Source organism: Pseudopipra pipra, chromosome 3, assembly GCF_036250125.1.
Source record: "Pseudopipra pipra isolate bDixPip1 chromosome 3, bDixPip1.hap1, whole genome shotgun sequence".
Taxonomy (NCBI): Eukaryota; Metazoa; Chordata; class Aves; order Passeriformes; family Pipridae; genus Pseudopipra; species Pseudopipra pipra.
In genome coordinates, this window is record NC_087551.1 from 104,038,311 (window position 1) to 104,060,635 (window position 22,325).

At 37.9% G+C, this 22,325-nt stretch overlaps 1 protein-coding gene across 2 annotated transcripts in view; it reads right to left on the reverse strand.

Annotated features, from left to right (window-relative positions):
* Window positions 1-22,325, reverse strand: part of NBAS (NBAS subunit of NRZ tethering complex) — a 169,190-nt gene that overhangs the window by 44,435 nt on the left and 102,430 nt on the right. For both annotated transcript variants that reach the window (XM_064650553.1, XM_064650552.1), the window contains 5 exons: window positions 21,699-21,809; window positions 18,227-18,477; window positions 15,876-16,210; window positions 7,001-7,219; window positions 6,536-6,738 (listed from right to left, as the gene is read on the reverse strand). In XM_064650553.1, the coding sequence (XP_064506623.1) occupies window positions 6,536-6,738; window positions 7,001-7,219; window positions 15,876-16,210; window positions 18,227-18,477; window positions 21,699-21,809 (1,119 nt within the window). The remainder of the gene's footprint in view (window positions 1-6,535; window positions 6,739-7,000; window positions 7,220-15,875; window positions 16,211-18,226; window positions 18,478-21,698; window positions 21,810-22,325) is intronic.

Genomic DNA, 22,325 nt, shown 5'->3' on the forward strand with positions numbered 1-22,325 from the left:
ATTTAAAACCAAGATGTGACTCCATTCAGAATAAATTCAAGATGATTTGTTGCCTGATGAACACTTAGTATATTCATTTTATATTGTTATGATACACTTCCATAGTGGGTTGACCCTGGCTGAATGACAGGCACCCACCAAAGCTGCTTCATCACTCCCCTCCACAAGTGGACAGGAGAGAGAAAATATAATGGAAGTTTGAAAAGCTAAGGACAGGGAAAGACCATTCACTGAGTGCCACCATGGGCAAAACTGACACGACTTAGGGATATTAACTGAATTTGTTACTAATTAAATCAGAGCAGAATAATGAGAAGTAAAAGAAGTCTTAAAAACACCCTCCCCACCATCCCTCCCTTCTTCTCAGGCACTACCTCCTCCCTCACAGTGGAGCAGGGAGGTGGGGAATGGGGGTTATGGTCAGTTCATCGCAGGTTGTTCCTGCTGCTGCTCAAGGAAGAGTCCTTCCCCTACTCCCCATGGGTTCCTCCCATGGGAAGACAGTCCTCCACAAACTTCTCCAACATGAGTCCATCCCAGCAGCAACAGTTCTCCCCAAACTGCTCCAACGTGGGTCCCTTTCTATAGGTGCAGTCCTTCAGGTACAGTCTGCTCAGTGCAGGTCCCCCACAGGGCCACAAGTCCTACCAGGAAAACCTGCTCCAGCATGGACTCCTCTCTCCAAGGGTCAGCAGGTCCCTGCCAAGACCCTGCTCCAGCCTGGGTGTCCCACAGGGTCACAGCCTCCTCTGGGCATCCACCTGCTCCAGTGTGGACTCCTCCCTGGGCTGCAGATGGAATCTCTGTGCCTCTGTGGTCCTCCATGGGCTGCAGGGGCACAGCTGCCTCACTGCGGTCTGCAGCACAGGCTGCAGGGGAACCTCAGCTCTGGTGCCCAGAGCACCTTCTCCCCTCCTTCTGCACTGACCTTGGTGTCTGCAGGGTTGTTGCTCTCACATGTTCTCACTCCTCTCTTCTCTAGCCACAATTACTTCTGCACAATAACATTTTTTCCTTCTTAAATGTGTTATCACAGAGGTGTTACTACCATCACTGATGGGCTCAGCCTTGACCAGCGGCAGGTCCATCCTGGAGCCAGCTAGCATTGGCTCTGATGGACATGGTGGAAGCTTCTGGAAGCTTCTCAGAGAAAGCCACCCCTGCAGCCCCCACCGCTACCAAAACCTGCCCACGCAAACCCAACACAACTCACAAGTTCAAAATACAAGTAGAAAGCTCATACCACCAGCCTTTTTCTCAAAAAATACTGTTCCATGTGTCTGATGGAAATGCTGCTCTTCGTACCAATACTATCACATGCCAGCTAAATAAATTTTTAAAGAGTCAAGTTAAAATCTAGATATTTTCCTAAACATCTTCAGAATACTTGGAAACAATCAAATTGTAATTTATAGTACAGAACAGTACAGAAATATTCAGGATGTTACACTCCCAAAGAGACATGATGTGTGTCCAAAAGATAGAATCCATTTTCACCAAAACACACAAGAAAAAATCCATTCTCAAAAAAAAAAAAAAAAAAGAAAAAAAAAAGTTTTTTCACAGAAAAGGAGACTTATGGGAATTGCATGCTCTGTTAAGGAAAATAAAAAAAATTACACCTTTAGGGCAGAAGTGTGGAAATGGTACAAAGCACAGCAGTATTCAAATAATCATTTTATGCAACTGGCTACAGGCATCAGGAGATAGTTTCAAATTTCTTTAGCAATAAAAAAAGCTAAGAAAATTTAAGGTATGTTCCCAGAGTGAAGACAGATATAAGAAACTTCATTTCTGTTCTTTTATAAGCCACTTTGTTAGTGTTTACAGGCCAGATTTAAATTTTCCTGTACTGTTTTTTTGTGCTTTTTTTCCAATTAAGTTTGTAATAAAAATACACCAACAAAGGGCATTAACATGGCATATCCAAAGAAAACTAGAATACTTATAAAACTTGCACACTAAGAAGAAAATGATTATTGAAATAGAAACAAACAGGATATTTGCAGCCCTTCAGCACTTAAAGGGAACTTATAAGAAAGATGTGGACAGACTATTTAACAGTGCCTGCTGCTACAGGACAAGGGATAATAGTTTTAAACTAAGAGAGGGTCGACTCAGTGTACATATAAGGAAGAAATTTTTTACTATGAGGGTGGTGAGACACCGGCACAGGTTGCCCAGGGAGGTGGTGGATACCCCTGGAAACATTCAAGGCCAGGTTGGAAAGAGCTCTGAGCAACCTGATCTAGTTGAAGATGTCCCTAGTCATTGCAGGGGTGTTGGATAAGATGACCTTTAAAGGCCCAACTCAAACTGTTATATTATTCTATAGTCTACAGAAATGGAAATCTTAGTGCTCTACTTACCCTAAGTTATCGTCAGTGTACAAAAACAACTGCCATATCAAAGGAGACTGATAAGCAAAATTTCTATTTTGATATATCCTCGATTTTGGAGATCAGTTCCAGACAGTCCTAGCACTCGCTCTTCAAAAACCCTTCATCTCTCTAATCAGAAATGAAAGTCACAACCAGGCTCTGAGCTCCTCAAAATAACCCAGGTCAAAAGACACATCTCTGCAAAAGTTAATATGCATTTCCAAAAACAGAAAATCACTGTTTCTGACAACACATCTGTCAAGTCAGTTCTCAAGAACAACAGATTTATGAACATTTACAGAAAGCTTCAAGTTTGTCACACATAGACAGGTACTCTTCTACTAAGAAGGAAAGGAGAAGAAAGGTTAATCTAAGCAGTAAATTGGAGTTATCTACAATAAGAAAGTATTTTAAAAATAAAACTAGGAAGATTGAAAGCTACCATTTTTTAAGCTTAATACTGCCTTTACTGCCTAATGGTTAGAGAAGCTAAAAAGAGACGACAGCTCATGAGACAAATAATCCTGTCAAGTTTCCACAGATTGTTGCCTTGTTGTTTTCTTAATAATTAATGATTAAAAATAAGCAGCTACTAACAGAAACAAATATAATTAATGAAGGATTAGTCTTCCACACAAACTATAAGCTATTTCATTCATGTTTTAAACAACAGAACAGGATTCAGTGTTCACCTCAAAACTCATAGGTATGAGCTCAATGTAATTACACCGATAAAGGCTTATTTTGATTTCAGTTCAGCTTCAGAAAAAGTGATGCACATTTAATCACATTCCTCAAACAGAATAAAGCACAAAAAACACTTGAAAGGAAAATAAATTCATTTCATCTAAATTTTTTAACCTCATTACTGTATTCATTGAAAATACTCAAGCTTTATTTTCTTCTCTCTGATTGTGTTTTCTCTTATTTAAATACGAGGAAAATAAGACAATAACATACTGATGGTGTGATCATTCAAAACTGGGGGGAAAAAAGTCATAATGGCAAACCATTATTTCCATCTAAAGTACCATGAAATTATTATACACAAGTTACAAAATTACTCTATATGACCCCTGCTCATGTTAGATAAGACAATAAAAATCTGATTTTTTTTTTCCCTTTTAAGTTAGCTACTCTTTCTAAGAAAGCTGGATTTACCTTCTTCATAAGGTGATATAGTAGGCTTAAGAGATACAATCTTTCTTTTAATTGCTCCCTATATTTAGAGTGATGCTACTTTATAATATTACCCTCTTTCTGAATTTCATAATAGGGAGGATATTATCTCAAGTATTTGCTATTGTATTTTATGCTAGATTTTCACTTCATAGTCTTTATCACTGTAGTAGACAAACTTTCCATAGTACAGAATGATATAAAATTATCTTTCCCTTCTCCTTCTCCCCAAAGAAGTGGGGGAGTGGGAGCAGAATATTTCTACTGACCACATTAGGTCACATCACACACCAAATCATTTTAATTGAAGCTTCCAACTAAGTTTCCTATCTCTGCCACTGTCTATAGGACAGTCAGTCATTCTCTTCAGTGAAGTGCTGTATAAGAGTTATCAGCCATGGTCTCTGTTCAGAACTTTAAATGAACCTGCAGCTATTCCAGTCTTGAAATGCATATAAAGAACAAATAATTCAGTTCACAGAAAAATGTTGATATGAAGCAGAGTAGAAAAGAGAATTTTGATAGGTTTCTCCTACTCTGCATGTTAATGACACTCATTATAGTAAAAATAACTGGACTTTGTGAGGTTTATATCCAGATATATCACACTGCTAGTCAGAAACAGCAGGACAGTTATTATCTAAAGCCAAATTATTCTTCTTCAAATGGACAAACCCAGACAAGAAAGACAATATTACTTATGTTGCTATGCAAAAGCTCTACCATCATTGAGGATGCTGTGAATACAAACTGAGTGAGAGAAGAAATCAATTTTCTGCCAAAGAGGACTGCAAACAATTTGACAGGCTGCCTTCTTTTCATCTGTGGCACTTCAATCTGCCGTAATATACACATACATGCTGAAGAAAAAGTAGAGCCATAGATAATTTTCCATGCTAGACTTGTTTTCCTATTTCTGGTATGTGCATTCAGATCATCTTGCCCACATAATTTTTCTGCATGCAGAACAACAGGATAAATTCTCAAAGTTTTATCTATCTAAACTGGTCTTAGAAGTACTGAAATGTTTAGCAGCCATCTAACAGCAGAACACTCTTTCACACTTGTTGCATGTATCTCTCTGGAACAGAAATGCTTCAGCAGAGAGTCTTGTATGAATAGCTAAACGAGAAGTATATGCTCATTTATAATGGATCATATACAAATATCTCCCCCTCCCCCCATTAAAAAAATATGACAGAAGAAAATAATTCTAATGAACATTAGATTAAAGATACAGTGATACTTCATTTGGAATATTCAGTACAACACTTCCAGTCAGCAAAAGGCAACAGGCAGCACCCAGTAATATGAAATCCATGAGGGGTTTCTCAAATCAAAAAAAATCCCTGATGGATTAATTTCACTTAACTGCAGAAAAAAGACATAATGAACACTTTTATGATGCTCTGAAGGAGAAAGAGTATCACAGACAGATGGATCGTTAAGAACTCATTGATAGTCTCTCAACAATGATGGTAAAACAAAAATCTCAGGCTTTCTTCATCCTGGGAACACAAATACAGATGTAGGTGAACTTCATCCTCTGCTTTCTGTCTTAAAATTTCACATCGCAGTTCTAGTCCAGCAGCAGTGGGACTCTTTGGTTAAGCTGTTCTGACAGAGAACATCAAGACAGACACATGGATCCCATCACACTAAGGCAGGGGTCAGAATGGTGCCAATTCCTTGGCAGGGAAGTGGACAGGTTGCTCTTATCTCACGACAAAAATCTCTGGACTTCCACATATCCTAAACCTTGTTAAAAACCAATGTCATGTTCACAGAACCATGACTACAAAGTTTTCAATGCTTCTCTCAAGTGTTAGAACTGTAATTTGGAAGCAAGACTACAAAGAATACATTACACTATAAAGATCATTGCATTGAAGTTAATGCAAACTTTAAACTCACTGCTAACAAGATTAAGATGCTCAGAACCAATCGTATTTCATGTTCCTTTGCATCATCCAGGTCTTGTCCAGATCTCAAAAGAATCTCCTTAAGGTACAGCATATAGGATTGGTTATGGTATGATGGCACTAACAGCAAAAACCAGTGACAATGACAACAATGGAAGAGTTGAGCAAAAAAAACCCCTTCCTCACATTAGAAACTCGTTTCTCTCCAAGTAGTTAGCAAGTTGGGGGTTTTTAGGGTATCACTCTTGCTTTTAAGTGCTGCAAGAGCATAAAGCACCACGTTTGCTCTTTCATTTGGAAGTAGGGTATGACACAAAGGGAGATGGAAGAAGATCAAAAACTCTAAGAAGCACTATTTACAAGAACAAAGAAGAAAAATGTAGGTTTTTTTAAGGACAAATAAACATGTTTTTCAAAACCTTGCAAATAAAAACCAAACCAAACAACATGAAAAGACAGCTCCCAGAAATGCCTCAGCAAGTTATTTTGAAGATGAAAATTGTACTACTTCTGGTAGGACATGCTGTTGTGGCAACAGCCATTGTTAGGCTTCTGCTACCCAAATGCCTGCATGAGTTACCCACCATTTCCAACAAAAATGCCTTTTAACTCTGTTCAAGGGGGAATAATTATGTGCAGTCGTAAATTTTCCAAAAATTCACAAATGTGCACACATAATGGAACAATATTGCAAAGCCAACGCTTTTAACTTAAAAGCATGTTCCAGTGAACAGGATGAGTTCTGTGTATTAATTTGTTTGGATTGCCCTGGCTTCCCAAACTCAGAGAAACGTAGCTGCCTAAATATGAAATTACAGGTAAACAGGAGCATAAGCAATCCAAGAACTCACCTGTTACTGTTTAATTTTCTGCAAAATCCAAACATTGAAAGCAAACAAGTACTCACAACTAAACAAACCAAACCAAACCAAACAAACCAAACCAACCAAACAAAACCCACAACAAACCAACATACCAACCCAACCAACCAAAAAAAACCCTCCAAAAACCCTGAAGAAAGATTTTTGGGCTTAACTGAGGAAGTGTGCTTACCTTAATATACCTACAATTTCTTTAATAGCACATTGGACAATATCCTTGGGAGAAAGACCTAGATCTCCAACAGCCACTTGTAACAACTGCTGTATCATGTCCAGGGGCTGACCATCTATACACATAGCTACTGCTTGCTCATGGATTTTTTCTTTCTCTGACCTTGACAAATCATATAAATAGCCATACTTCTGCAGTGTATCCTGTGAACAGATAATTTTTGAACACTAATCAGTGTTACTAATCAGTAAGACCTGCTTATTTACAGGGCTGTATCAGAATCTTCCTTTCTACTAAGAATTAAAATATACTGAGAAAAAGAACAGATTGATGGAAGTGAATTTTCAAAAACCAGGTCAACAAAATCAAAAGTAGAAAACATTAATAAAATATGACAGAAGAATGATGTCTATCATTGCAAGTCATGGTAACACTCAAAACAAACATTTGATCAGTAATCATTACCTGTTCGCTGTTTTTCAAGTAAGTGATAAAACTGTGATTGAGTGTTTCCAGATGAGCAAGAGATTGTTGCAAGTGACTCAGAATTTCTTCATAAGCAACAGATGGATTTTCTGCATCTTTCATGTCATCCTCAGAAGTTTTTTTTCTTGATTTCTCAGAAAGATGTTTGACTGCCTTAATAGCCTTTTTAGTCACTTCTATCCTGGCTTCAACTGGCAGCTGAAAAAGATTGCTCAATTATTTATTCATTCATCACCCATATGCTAGTATTTGTATTACAGCAGTGCCTAGAGGTCAGGTGGCTCCACTGCTCCACAACACAGCATAAAACTAAAAGAAGTATTTAATGAAACAACTTTATTTCTTATAAGTCATTTATTTTAAAATTATCAGTATTCCATCACTTTCTTCTATTGTCCTTCCTTTTACTGACATTGACTCTTGCTCATTTTAAACCATATGAAACTTCCTAATAATATTTATTGTGGCACTAAACCTGCATTATATGAGAAAACTGTTGTTTAAACATGTTTCAAAATGGCTTTTTGTGGTCTCTTTGCAAACACATGCTTCTTCTTCCCAAGACCCCCCATGGTAGTGTTATCTCAGGAATGTCCTGAGAAGATGTCCTAAGGTGTTCTCATTGGACCTTGTTAACCCCTTCCTGTGATTGAGTGCTCCTGTAAACCCCTTGAGACTTCTAATTGGTTACTTTGTGAATCCTCCTAAACCCTATAAATGTAACATCCCCAACAATAAACTCTCTCTTGCCTCCTCTCCACGACCTGTGTGCTGTCTCCCTGCCAGCCATGGAACCACGTGGGTGGGGAGAGAAAGGGAGGGCACCTCTCCCCTTCAGGCTCAGGGCCTGAAGAAACTCTTTATGCTGGAGTTCCCTTTCCCTATCCTTCAAGACCTCGGAATGGTTCCTCAGATGGAAATGGAACTAGAACTGGGCCGCCCCACGCCACGGGGGGAAAGGGATCCAGAATTTATTACTTTTGTAGACTGCTACCTTATAAGCTTTGATTTTTAATTCTGCATTGAGAGATATCCAAGGACCGCTTTATAAGACCAACCGAAAATTAAATTGTTTGCCTTTTGCATCTCTCTTAAGTATTCCATCTAACTTATATCTGAGAGAACAGTGTCAATATACTGCCAGTTTAGAAGTCATAATGCCATAAACATATACGGAATAAAGCATTCAGAAAGAAAAGAAAAAAAAGAACACAGGTTCTTCCCAAGACTATTTTAATTTTGCATTCACATTTGCATAGTGCCAAAATGCAGCACTATCGACATATCATTTCTCTGGTTATTTTATTCCAAAACATGAATTGCTATCCTCTATACTTCTAGTCAGCTTCAGTAATGAGATTTGGTATCACAGCCAGTAATAAAAAAAAGTGTAGCTTAGGGGCTAGTTTACGTTTTGTTTGCATGTGAAGTTTTATTTTTAAAAAGCTTTTACAGGTTAAAAAGATTTTTAAATCTATAGGTTGTAATGTGTAATGAAAAATCCTAAAAATCTCTTTTCAAACCAAAGAACATCACATACTATTTCAGCTCAACAGATTTCACTCCTGAGGGTAAAAACTCATCTCATAAGCCCATTCTTCTCAGAGTATGGAAGTATTTATTAATAGAGCACTGTGCAAGTAACATTCACTTGTACATGAAGATGTTGACCTTGCTACTCTTATTGCCAGTGATTAACATGCAACTTCAAGATTATGGAAACAGCTCCCCTCCTTTTAATGCCACAGAAACCTGAGATTCTGGCAACACTGAAACACAGAATGCTTGGAAGGGACCTCAAGAGAGCATCTGGTCCAAATGCCTACTCAAACAGAGCCACCTAGAGCCCCTTGCCAAGGACTACGCTGAATAACTACAATGTGGGAGACTCTACAACCTCTCTGTGCAATGTGTGCCAGTGATCAGTCACCCTCATAATGAAAAAAGTTTCATGGTGTTCAGATGGAATTGTTGGGTCCAGATCCCACATCTGCCACTAAATCACAGAATCATAGAATGGCCTGCGTTGGAAGGGACCTTAAAGATCATCTTGTTCCAACACCCCTGCCATGGACAGGGACACCTTCCACTAGACCAGGTTACTCAAAGCTCCATTCAACCTGGCCTTGAACATTTAAAGGGATGGGGCAGCTACAGCTTCTCTGGGCAATCTGTTCCACTGCCTGACCACCCTCGCAATGAAGAATTTCTTATTAATATCCAATTTAAACCTACACTCTTCCAGTTTGAAGCCATTCTCCTTTGTCCTGTCACTACATGCCCTTGTACACAGTTTCTCCCCATGTTTCTTGTAGGCTCCCTTCAGGTACTGGAAGGCCACAATTAGGTTACCCCACAGCCTTCTCTTCTCCAGACTGAACAATCTCAATTCTCTCAGCCTTTTCTTATAGGAGTGGTGCTCCACCCCTCTAATCATCTTGAATGCCCTCCTCTGGACTCATTCCAACAGGTCAATGTCCTTCCTGTGCTGGGGACCCCAGAGTTGGATGCAGCACTGCAGGTGGATCTCACCAGAGCAGAGTAGAGGGGCAGAGACACCTCCCTTGAACTGCTGCCCACATTGCTTTTGACCCCAGCTTTACATATTACACTAACCAAATGTCATGTAGCCATAAGCCAACCAGACATACTAGAATGGAAAGTAATTACATTAGTTAATTCAGAAGCAGGTTAAACAGCTATGGAATAACAAAAGTTGGCTCCCAGTTCCTACAGGGAGAGAGAAAAAGAAGAGGAAAAGCAGGATAAAGATAGTTTAACACATGAAGGAGACAGGAAAGAAATGAATGAGCCAAGGTAATCCCTGACCACCTCCCAGAAGCAGGGCAATGCACAGCCCTCCTCCAAGCAACAACTATCTTGTTACTACTGAGCATGACATTACATGACACAGAATGCACCTTTGGCCAGCCCAGGTCAGCTGTCCTGGCTGCATCCATGCCCACTTTTTGCCCACCTTACAGCCTACTCAGGGCTGAGTTGTTGCAAAAAAAAGCCTTTACACTGTGCAAGCAGTGCTCAGCAAGGGCCAAGATGGTGTGGTATCAACACTGTTTTAGTTACAAATTCAAAGCACAGCCCCGCTGAGGCTGCTATGATGAAAGTTAACTCCATCCCTACCTGACCTTGTACAATTCATCTGGAAATCAGTGAAAAAGTTTTAATGTTTGTAAGGAACTAGTTAAAGAAAAGATATTATTCATGAAGTTTCCTATTACGTTGTCTTGAAGCAGATTTAATTAAAATAACAATATAAATAAAAGGCAGAAAAAAGTATCTCACACTTATACTAAAAAAAGAAGTACTGTCAAATATCCACGAAGAAAACAAGGTCAGACAAGACAAACCAACTGAACTGAAGCACAGTGATAAAAAGCGATAAAAAGAAGACAAGTAATTCAGAAAGTAACATCTGAATGCAGTCACGCTATGTAAGAACACTATTAACACATTTCTTGTACACCTTCAGGCAATGTCATGCCCTGTCGTTTTCCTTAAGTGTTTTATGCAGCGTTAAGAAGTCAATCAAACAGACAAAAGATAGTGAACATTATTTTGAGCATTTTTTTTAAAACTGAGCTATTTATACTATTATTTTAAATGGCATTTAAAGTCATTCAATGGCACTAAAGTCAAGAAAATTATTCAGGTTAATATCCAGTCGTAATAGGTTCCCAATCCACACCTGTCAAAAAAGTATTACTGACTCAGAGAAAATAAGTCAACATTTCAACTAAAAACATTGAGTTGCAAGCAAAGTCCTTTTTTTTCATCAGAAGTTGGAAGAGAAGCTAAAAAAGATGGATTAGTAAAAAAAAAAAAAAAAAAGAAAAAATGTCATCAGCCATAGTCTGAATGAATGTGCCTGAGCCTATGGAATGCTGTGAGGAAGAGCCCACGTAAAGAAAATTTCAGCTTTTCTGTCTCTACAGAAGACTTAACTGGTGATACAATCACTTTTTACTCTGCTTTTGCTATCTAAAGCTGTAGCCTTTTCTTCCTAATCAACATACTATGCCAATCTCCATTTGTAGTGTATGCCAACAATGAAAACACAATGATTAAAAAAGACTATTTTCAGATTGTTGTGGTTTTGTTGCGTTGGACTTTTTTTTCCAGAGTACTGTTAATCAAAAAAACATCAGGGCAGTGACCTATGAGCTCTGAAACAGATGGTTCTCTGGAGACATAACCGACTCTCTAGCACAATGAACAAAATGTTTACAACAAATGAATAAAAAAAACCCAAAAACAAATTACCTAAAATGCTTCACAAAGATCACAGAGAGGGGAATAAATGAGAAATCATCAGAACAGAAAGTTGATATGATCATTACTATAATTAAGAATCTATGACAGCAGTATTATTTAAAAGCAAATAGAGCTGCTGGAAAAAAAAGATGACAGACTTAAAATGCATGCAAAAATATAAGTAGTAGTTCCAATGAATATTTGGAATATCTCCCATATAGGGAGAAATCTGTTCCATACACACAAATACCCTATTCTTAACATTACAGAGGTGGACTGGATTATTATTTAGTCAGAAAGACTTAAATAGTTATTTAGAGTTAAAAGCATTTCTGAGTATAAATGCCACAAGCAGGAACCCTCTCACTGCTTGCAGCAGTGAGCTGCTGCAGTCAAAGGATCAATACTTCAGTCCTTCAATGTGTGAGGAAGGTACTGACAAAGTGTAAAGGACTTTATCTGTTTCATTTACCACAAACACAACAAAAATATTGCATCAATCTTCACCTTCTTCAACTACATTAACCGTGTTACTTTGGGTCTATGATTTATTGAAGTCCCACTATGATGCATCTCTTCTCACACAGTTCCTGCCATCCAGTGTCACCGTGTCTATAAACCCTTAAGGCCCGAATCTTATCTTCCAGGTGGTAACTCACTTCTACTAATTGCAAGAAACATGGAAGAGAAGAATCTCTGAGCTCTTAGCACTTAAGTACCTAACAGTGTCACATCTTAAAATACAAGTCAGCGTAACAATGTTTGTTGCCTTTTCATTAAGTGCAAATTTCTCATCCATTTCTCCAATTTCAACATTCTCTCATCCCCTTTGCACAGTCAAGCACTGCTCATTCATCCTCCTTTTCATTCAATTCACGAGAAAGCTAAAACAAAGAGCTTGTTGAAGGGGAGAGGTGAAGAAGAAGGCCCCTGTCAAAGCCCATCACGTTCCTGTCTTTCTCAGTAAGAACAAGAAGCTGCAGAAGCCAGTACTAAATCTCTGGGGTTTTGTTCCCTTTTGCATAATTCCACATTCTGCCCCCAGGTTCTCTGCCATATCCAAGTGACACACCAAGTAGAAGAAGCTGCCTATTGCTTTGCTGGCCCATCACCTGCCTCTCCTTACTACTATTGACGTGTTGAAACAGTGGGGGATATTCTGATGTCTGTTTCCTAAGTTCCCATGTGGTGACAACAGCAACGGTACCTTTGAAGTTGAACCCACGCAGCCTACCCTGTTTCATAGCCAACCTCCCATTACTCCTTATCACTTGAGACTTTTTTTGATTGTCTCTGACCAAAAGGGGTTTTTCAATTGAGGTGCTGTTCCACAAGAGTAACAGTGGAGTACATCTCATCTTCTCCTTGGACTACTCTCTCTCTCTCCTTTCCTGCTTTCCCCTTCTGAAGGAAGGAGTGGGAGGAAGATGAGGGGACTCAGTTGTTTCCTTTTTTTTTTGTCAATTCACCTCTCAGCATTCCTAAAAAACATACTTGCGCTAGCCCACTTCAAGCTTCCTCTAAAAAGAAATCCACAAATTTTCTGTATGTGAGAAAACTCAGTTGTCTCAGTGACAGTACAAATTATTTCATGATAATGACCATGGTTTTTGCAGCCTGGTTAAATATCATGCAAATCACACACCATGACATACATAACTATGCATCCGCTACAGGAATGGGAAACTGATAAAGTACTTGGCCATAGAACTGAGCTGGGAAGAAAGTATCGAGTCAGAGATTAAAAGAGTGAGCACATGACCAGAGCAGCCTCAAAACAGATAAAATTTAAGTAACAGGTGCAAATCTAAAGGCAGCTTCTAGGCATGAAGCATTTTTCAGATTAAAGTTAGAGGAAAGAGATCTCAGAGAAGTTTTCAAGGTCTACAATGACAATTTCTCATTGTACACTTCCACTTGAAAACTGGATGGGATCCTGAGGCAAAACTAGTTGCAAGCTGGTTAAACAGCTGTTTCACTCCCAAACCCGGTGCAGGGGACATACTAAATTAGATCATTTGACCAACTGTTTCAAGCACTTCCTGAGTATCTTTCACGGCCAAAAAAGATAACATATTTCTACTACAAAATTCTGCTTGGCCACTAAACACAATAACCCTGCCATCAGTATTTCTTTCCTGCTACTCCTACTCATCTTAAGAGAATAGTGAAACTTGAAATTCCCAAGACACATTAACAGCAAGAGTTTCAAGAAGTCACTAGCAGTGGTGATACATAAGACAGTACTTCCTTCTCATTAGGTAACAGTTATCCCCCCTGATATCTCAGTCCAGGGTCAAGTCTGGCAGTTAAGGTCCCAGGATGAGCCTCAGTCTTTCCTGATAAGAATGAAAAAGTACTATCATGGGATAAAAAGGATCAAAACACCTAAACCAAGGCAACAGTTCTGCTAAACAGGCTTAAGAGACAGCTGATGGAACTAGTGATAAAATGTGTTGGTCTAGCACGACAGTCAGATCACAGCACAAATTTTGTGCTGACAAAGCTGTTTATTTTCCCAGTTAGCAATTTTTTTTTTTCACCAAATTCTAATATAGATAGAGGTTAGATAAGTTGTAATAAACCTATACTAATATCGAGGGATCATTAAGACAGTATCCAAAGAGGGAACAAATTGAAATTCACCTCAGGAAACATTGTGAATAAAATCCTCAGAAAAATTATCACAATACAGAATTAAAAAGACAACCCCCCCAAACTAAAGAACACCTCTCTATCCACTTTTCATTTCAGACAAAGTTAGTGAAGACATCTCTAGATCTTTTAATAAGGTAAAACCTAAGAAATCTCATTTCTCTTTTGTGTGTCACAGTACAGATACATACATGAGGAAACTTTATGCTGAAAATGTCCTTATAAGTAGGTTTCACTGGTCAAAAAGAAACTGCAGATCTGATAATATATGTTACAGACATGAAAGCACGTTCTTTCCAAAACAGGCTTTCAGCCAGATGGCGATTATGACAGAGTTTACCATTTATACTATTACAGTGCTTAGAAACCATATATATTTGGCCCAGAATTCTTTTCTCTGTGGAGCATCTTATTCAGAATGCAAAAGCCTAGTACTAAGCACAAGCCTGTGGCACAATGACTTTTAGGATGAGTACAAATAAATAAACAAATACAACCACCCAAAGGCAGTGGAGCTTTAGTACAGCAAGGAGAGTGCATAGCAAGCTCACTATCCTGGACTTCAGGAGAGCAGACTTAGGGATCTACTTCAGGGATCTACATGGTAGAGTACCATGGGATAAAGCGAAGAGGGAGCCATGAAAGCTGGCTGATATTCAAGGCTAGCCTTCTCCAAGCACAGGTGTGATGTATCCCAACAAAGAGCAAGTCAGGCAAGAACTCTAGGAGGCCTGCGTGGATGCACAAGGAGCTCTTGGACAAACTCAAACACAAAAAGGAAGGCTACAGAGGGTGGAAGCAAGGACAAGTACCCTGCCAGACATACAGAGAAATTGTCACAGTAGCCAGGGATCAGGTTAGGAAAGCTAAAGTGCTGTTAGAACTAAATCTTGCCAAGGATGTCAAGGGCTAGAAGAAAAGCTTCTGTAGGTATACCAGTGATAAAAGAAAGACCAGGGAAAATATGAGCCCTCTCTAGAAGGAAATGGGAGACCTGGTTACCTGGGACATGGAGAAAGTTGAGTCACTCAATGACATTTCTGCATCAGAAATTGGCGGATGAAGGAAGAGAAACTGATGTCGTCTACTGGCAAATGCAAAGCATTTTACACATTCCTGCATGACATATGGCACACAAACTGGAGAGACAAGGATTTGACTCAGTGGATAAAAAATTGGCTGGATGGCCACATGCAAAGAGTTGCATTAACAGCTCAATGTCCAAGTGTGTGGAGAGCATTGACAATTGGCGTTCGTCAGGGTCGGTATTGGGACTGGCACTGTTTAGCACCTCCATCGAAAACATGGACAGTGGGACTGAACCCAGAGGAGGCCATAAAGATGCTCAGAAGGCTGGAGCACCTCTCCCATCAAGACAGGCTGAGAGAGCTGGGGTTGTTCAGTTAAGTAGAGGGCTCTGGGAAGACCTTAGATCAGCTTTCAAGTACCTAAATGGGGCCTGCAAGAGAGCTTTCTACAAGGGCATTTAGTGATAGGAAAAAGTGAAATGGCTTTAAGCTGAAAGAGGGCAGGTTTAGATTAGATATAAGGAAAAAATGCAGCAACCCTCCATGGCAAAGGGGTCAGAACTAGATGGTCTTTAAGGTCCCTTCCAACCCAAGCCATTCTATGAGTCTATGAACTACACAGTATCTTATTCTCTGCTGAACAGGAATACAGGGATTTTGGGGTTCCATCAAAAACTCTCTTATCCACAGAGCTAACTCCTCTAACTGAATAAAAATCCTTTTTTTTTTATATATAATGACAGCCATATAAAGAAAAGGTAGGAATGGGAAGGTAGGTTCATGAATATATCTTTAAAGAACATAAAATGAAAAATATAACATTTGTTGAGACTTTCTTCTTGATAATATGAACTATGCCTCACCCGAGGACTAAAATTCTTAAAAAAAAATCTGCTTACCTTTGTGACAGCTTTTGAAGAAAAGGTAATTTCATCAATGAAAGCGACAATATCACCTGGATCAAGTCTATCGAAGTATTTTGAACACATATCATATGCATGTAGCCACTCGTCCATGGTTTCTGGTATCTTTTTAATGAGATGGTGATCACCATTCCAAAAAAGTTTTGGTAACCAGACAGTATAAACAGAGCTTGACGACAGCATGCTGCCATCTTTTTTAGGAATTTTGGGAGCCAGTTTGGAAATAGATAAGATATTTTGACTTGTAAGGATAGGCTCCAGTGTTTCCAGAGGATTTTCATTTTCATCTGTTAGTTTTTTGTAATTAAGACCTAGTGACAAAAGGAGGAAGAGGCAGAAGTTATTAACAATTAAATCACTCAAACTCTACAATTATGTATATAACAATCAGTACTACACTAGTATCCACAGAACTAGAAAGACTCTAGCCCATCTCCTTTTACAAACTTACATATTGACAGAGTGGGATTTTATGATGTCCTGATGCATGTGAAATTTCTCAATCCATGGAACGTATTTTAACATTATATATTGATAGAACAAGGGGGAATGGCTTTAAACTGAAAGAGGGTGGATTTAGATTTGATATTTGGAAGGAATTCTTCAATGTGAGGTGGTGAGACCCTGGAAGAGGTTGCCCAGAGAAGCTGTGGCTGCCCCATCCCTGGAAGTGTTCAAGGCCAGGTTGGACGAGGCTTGGAGCAACCCATCTAGCAGAAGGTGTCCCTGCCCACGGCAGGTGTGTTGGAACATGATGATCTTTAAGGACCCTTCCAACCCAAACTGTTCTGTGATTCTATGATACAAACCAAAAAAAGCAGATTCTCAAAGAAGCAAGAGCACATATAGAGAATCATGCTATTATTTAAATATAAGGCCTAGAAAGCCTTACGCTCTTCAAGAAATAAGTCTTCGTTAATTTAAAAATATGTATTCTGATCATGTTACAATTGGTATTTACCACTTGGCAAAAAAATGCAAGGCACTAATCCCAAGTAAACTAAGTAAGGTCAACATGTCCTAGAGACAGGACATGTAGATACATTTACATCAGTATCTATAATCAAGAGTCCTGTTACTATTCTGGAAGAAAACAGGAAGAAAACCCTTGCAAATTAATCTAGCAACAACAAAACTATTTCTAGCAATAATACTATTTTAATCTCATAGCATATAATTCCTAAGATAACTGACTTCTACTGCCATGTTTTTATTGATGTACTTCAGGCCTGTAACCTCTGTAAACACTTTGATGCTGTTTCTGGACTCCTATCCATCTCTAAACCACGCTGAACACTGAGATTTTTGTTTAAGTGTGTGCAGTACAATAGATGTAATTTTTTACCATACTAAGTGACTAATTTATGTCTGATGTATGGTCCCAGGACTTTTTTTTTTGAGCAACATTTAAAATAACTTTGAAGGCAAAAAATAACTTTTTGGCAGATTTTTCTTTGACAAGCATCATAGAACTTGAGTGTTGAATAATATCAACAAGAACTGAAGGTTATCCCTCCTCTCCAAAAATTATTGACTTTTTTCTTTCTGCAATACATGAATTCATATGCATCATGTCTCCAAACTCTGCAGCAAAGTTAGTGTCCAATACACATGAGGTTCCAGGACTGAACAATTAATTCATCCCCACAGCAGGTAATGCAGTGTATATTTTTCATTCTGAAACTGGATTTGGAGTCAGACAACTGAAATGCAAGATACTGTTAGTACTTGAATAACAACCAAATTGAAACTAGTATTCAAAATTTCAGAGTCCTTTGCAGCAGTGCATTTTTACAGGCATTGTCTGAAAATGTACGATGAAGATGCCATACTTCCACAAAAGCAAAAAGTAACATCAAGGATAACAGACAACAAAAAAATATTCTAAGACAAAAAAATTATCCTCATTAAGACAATCAAACACACAAAATGTTTAAAGTTCCTAATATATTTTGTAATTCAGACTTTTAAAAGGTAAACTGTCTTAAGTATCTTTCATGTTAAACTTGAAGTACTAAAAATTATGCTGTAGGAGGTTGGTATGTTTTATTTTAAAATTTACTGTGAAATAGCGACAGTAATTTTAACTCGTGTCACCAACAGAAATCTGTTTTTAAGTACTTTTTTCTTGCTGTGATCAAACAGATTTCCAGTAATACAAAGAGAAGGAACTTAATAAGACTATTAAATTACTTGCATTCATCTGATGTGCTCTGAGAAAAAACAATTACCTGGAAAGTATACACTAGCTGAGTATAATCATGTTAACACTTACATACCAGAATAATAAATACAGCGATGAAGAAAAGAAAGAGGTACTCTCCTACCTGGTGCAACTGCTTTGAATTTTTTCAGGAGTCGGATGTGAGTTTCAGGTTTAAGCGTACGGTTCACCACTTCTGAGCAACCACAGTTTTCAAGGAGTGTAAAATAATAAAGCAACCGCTGGTGATCTTGGCCTTCAATACTTGGGTAAACATATTTAACCATGTGTTCATGTAAGGTTTCAGGATTGGTTTTCAAAGTCTCAAAGAGACCAAGACTTTGTGCTCTTTCTTCTATTTTCAGTGTTGATAACCTGCATTTAGAAATAACTTTTGTTTAAAGGCCTGGACGTGCCATGAGACACTCTTCAGTTGCACACTTGGGAGACAGGACAATACTTTCTTTTGTTTAAGGTATCATTTATAAATATTTAGGTAGTTGTTATTCTCTATAAACAAAAGTTAGGCAACTCTTCTATTTCCTGATCCTGCTATCTGTTGACTTGGACATGCAGATTAAGGGTCATGAATATTGAAAAGGTAAGTATAGCTATATGTAAAAGAAATACATCCAAGGTATGTGTAAAGCAAGCCTTTATTAAACAAAAAAACAAACCAACCACTTGTGGTGGAATGATGCTTGAAGATCCTATTGCCCAGTTAGAAGTTTTCCCAATCTATTATATTCTATTTTCTGTAGTTGATGAGTACCTGTGCATACTTCGAGAGATATTATCAATGAAAATGGCTCTTGCCCACCAGTTAATCTATTTGACACTTATTCATGCTTAGGATATTTTTTCTGACAGTTTTACCAAGTTGTTCCTTGAATTGTCATCCATGAAAGCTTATGAAAATATCAGCAAATCCTGGGTTGACCTCAGTCAGTCTCACTGCTTCAGGAAATTTTTTCCTGACTCTTTTGAAAAGAATACGTTAGCTCTTTCATAGCATGAATTCAGACATTTCCAGCTGACTACGTAAAAGATAATCACTCCTTTTTTCCCCTCAGCTGGGAGAAAAATGGGTGCACATCTTTAGTTAAGACCTTTCTCAGTGGAACGTTTAACCTAAAATCTGAGGAAATAAGTAACCTACAGCTGACGACTACCTTGAGTCTCCCCAGAATCCAATCATATGTTACATTAGGTAGTACATTTCATTTGGAAATCTGATCTTCATTTGATTTTCCTCTACCTTTAAACCTGATTAAATCAGAATTTCATCATTTTTCCCCCGAGTACACATGACTCACCTAAGTCCGTGTTTCTCTTTGATATCCAAGTAAAACACGTCTCAGTTTCATTCCTAAAGACGATTTTCTTACAACAAATACCACAAACACAACCCTCTCAGCTTAAAAATTATTCTCTGATTTCTGAAGGAAAATAGGATACTTCTGAGTTATTTTTACATCTACAACCTACCCCATTTAGGCTGTTAACCTTGCAAGAGTTATTTTAATTCTCTACATTCTTGTTATTTGCTAATTGTTGTACCATATAGGGTTCTACCATAAATGGAAATAAAACATCATTCACTCTTCATATCAGGCAAAACAGATACTTGGACCCGATGTATCTGCAGGGTGTGATCTGACTATATTTTTCTGTTCACATGCAAAGTTGAAACTAAAGGCTGGCTGGGCATAAAATTATATCAACAGGATCAACAGATGTTTGCTGTGTGTTTTTAGGGCAGGGCTGATAGTGGATAGGAAGGGTTCATCGTGTTATTCACAAAGATGCTGGAATAAGGGGTTCTGTGAGAGGCAGTCATAAAATTTCCTGTCGCTGAAATCATAAAATACATTTTATAGAATTTTGGTAATTAAATGTGATCAGATTTTTCCAAAGAAACAAATTTCCACTTAATTTTAAAAAATGTCATTCTAAACAATTTTCAGCAGACCCATATTCCACAGAAAAACACGTGATATTTCTTTGTCATCAAGCGATCAAAGAAATAGTTAATACAAACTACGTAAGTCCATCTTTTGAGCTTCTCCTCATGTAAGGTGGCTTACAGAAATACTGCATATTTAGTTAAAGAGATTAAGTCTTAGAATAAACTTCTTTTCAGTTCAGAATGAATGTATAATGAGGCATGTATTATTAATGCCATAATCCCAAGACTAAAATATATCGTAATGGTCATATGCTGTCAATCAACTTTAAAATGAGATTATGATACAACAAAAACATGCTCAGCAGTGTATTATGCTATTACACATCAATTTTATCAATTTTCAAGACTTTTTTTGAATTTCACCAGGGAAAAGATTGTTACTCTGTACTTCAGTGAGTTCAGAATTCTATGAATACTAACTCAAGGAGGACAAGAATAAAGAAAACTATAGGAAAATGTTGCAAAATACCTTAGGTAATATTCTATTCCCAAAGAAAGTAGCTGGCTCTTTCATATTCATCCCAGTGTTGCCTCACTATATGTTTTGTTTAAAGCAGTAAATAATTTAGCAGCATCAAAATTTAGAGGGTATGACTTCTCTATTTTCTGGAGGAAGCAAAGAAAATCTCAGACTGTTATTTCATCTTCTCAGATAATGCACCAATATCTACCAGGCTTTGTTTTTTATCCCTCATGTTTTATAAAATGCTTTTTAATTAATAGTTAATGTTAAGAAAGGTACAAACACTGCTGCAAGCTAAAGTCGCTTTCACAATTTAACAGCCGAAACAAACCAAACTAATTTGATCACGTCTGTCAGAAGAGAAGATAAGAGCTGCTGCATTACACAGGGGATTCTACATCACTGTCATCTGCATGTGCTATTCAGGCAAGTAGCTTAGTCTTCCACAGAATGCATTTTTTCATCTTTCAGTGGGCAAAACATACTTGACTGACAAGATGCCAAAGTTTAAAATAAATTAATAAATAAAGGCCTTGGAACCAACTTTGGAAGAGAAATTAAAAGCATCCCTCCCCTCATGCCAGACCAGTGCCAGCTCTGGTCTGCCATAATCTTGGAGGTTAGAACAGTTGAGAAAAATACTGTAAAAAAAAAAAAAAAAGGTGCTTCTATCAAAACTGAAAACAAGATGAACAGATGCATAATGCGAATAGGGAAGCTCCAATATATTTATTTCCTTTGCTACTATGTAGGAAGAGAGGTCAACAAATAGCCAACCTCTTAAAAAAAAAACCCAAAACTATAGAAACTATCAAGTTTCAGCACATATTCCAAGGGACTGTAGGAATAACTACAGGATAAGTTGCTACTGGAAGAGAGAACTAAGCATTCAAAGCTGTGGAAACCTAAACACTGAAACAAAAGTCCTGAAATGTTTTTGAAGAACAATAAGACACATATGGACTTCTATCCTTGCCTGTAACACCTATTTTCACAGCTGGTTACAAAAGCATCATACAGAAAAGACAAAGTTTCCTATACTATCACAAGACAAATGAACACTCAAATCGAACTCTACTCCCAACATAATTCAATTCTGTCATAGGTTAGCACTTCTTTCTGTGTAACAGAACTGTATGTGCACTTGCAGAGCAGACAACTTACCCACTGTCGGTGAATAAAAATTCCAGATGGGTCATATAAACCTCCCAAAGTGGAACATTGTATCGCTGAGCCAAAGAAACAGCAATCTTGTAGACATTTTCTTCAAGTGTTCTTATAGAGAACAGACAGAAAGAAAATACGGAAAAGTTGCGTTCAGGCCCATGAGACATAACACGAAAATAAATATTTACATTAGAAAAGCAATGATTTCTTTTTAATGGTTTTTTTTCATAAACCAAGAAACTAGGATAATTTTTAAACAAAAAAATACATGAAGTGCGTCTTTCTGCGTTTGCTTATACTTGGTGCTCCATTTTGGAAAATAAAAATAGCAGGAAAAAACCCCCAAAAAACTACAGAGATATTCCAAAGAGAGGCACCTACTCCACACTCCACATACATTTTGGTTCTCAATGGCAGCTTCTGCTTAGCCTCTGTGCTAAAGAAAAACCTCAGTTTTCATTTCATTTCAATTAAAAAGTGATGAAGGATGTAACACATCACAGTTAGCACTTATTTCATTTAGTTGCAACACCTACAGTGTTTTAGCACAATGGATAAAGAGGTCCTCAAAGCTCTTCCTCGAAGTTCACAGGCAGAAACACTTTTAGTAATTTTACACTAAAA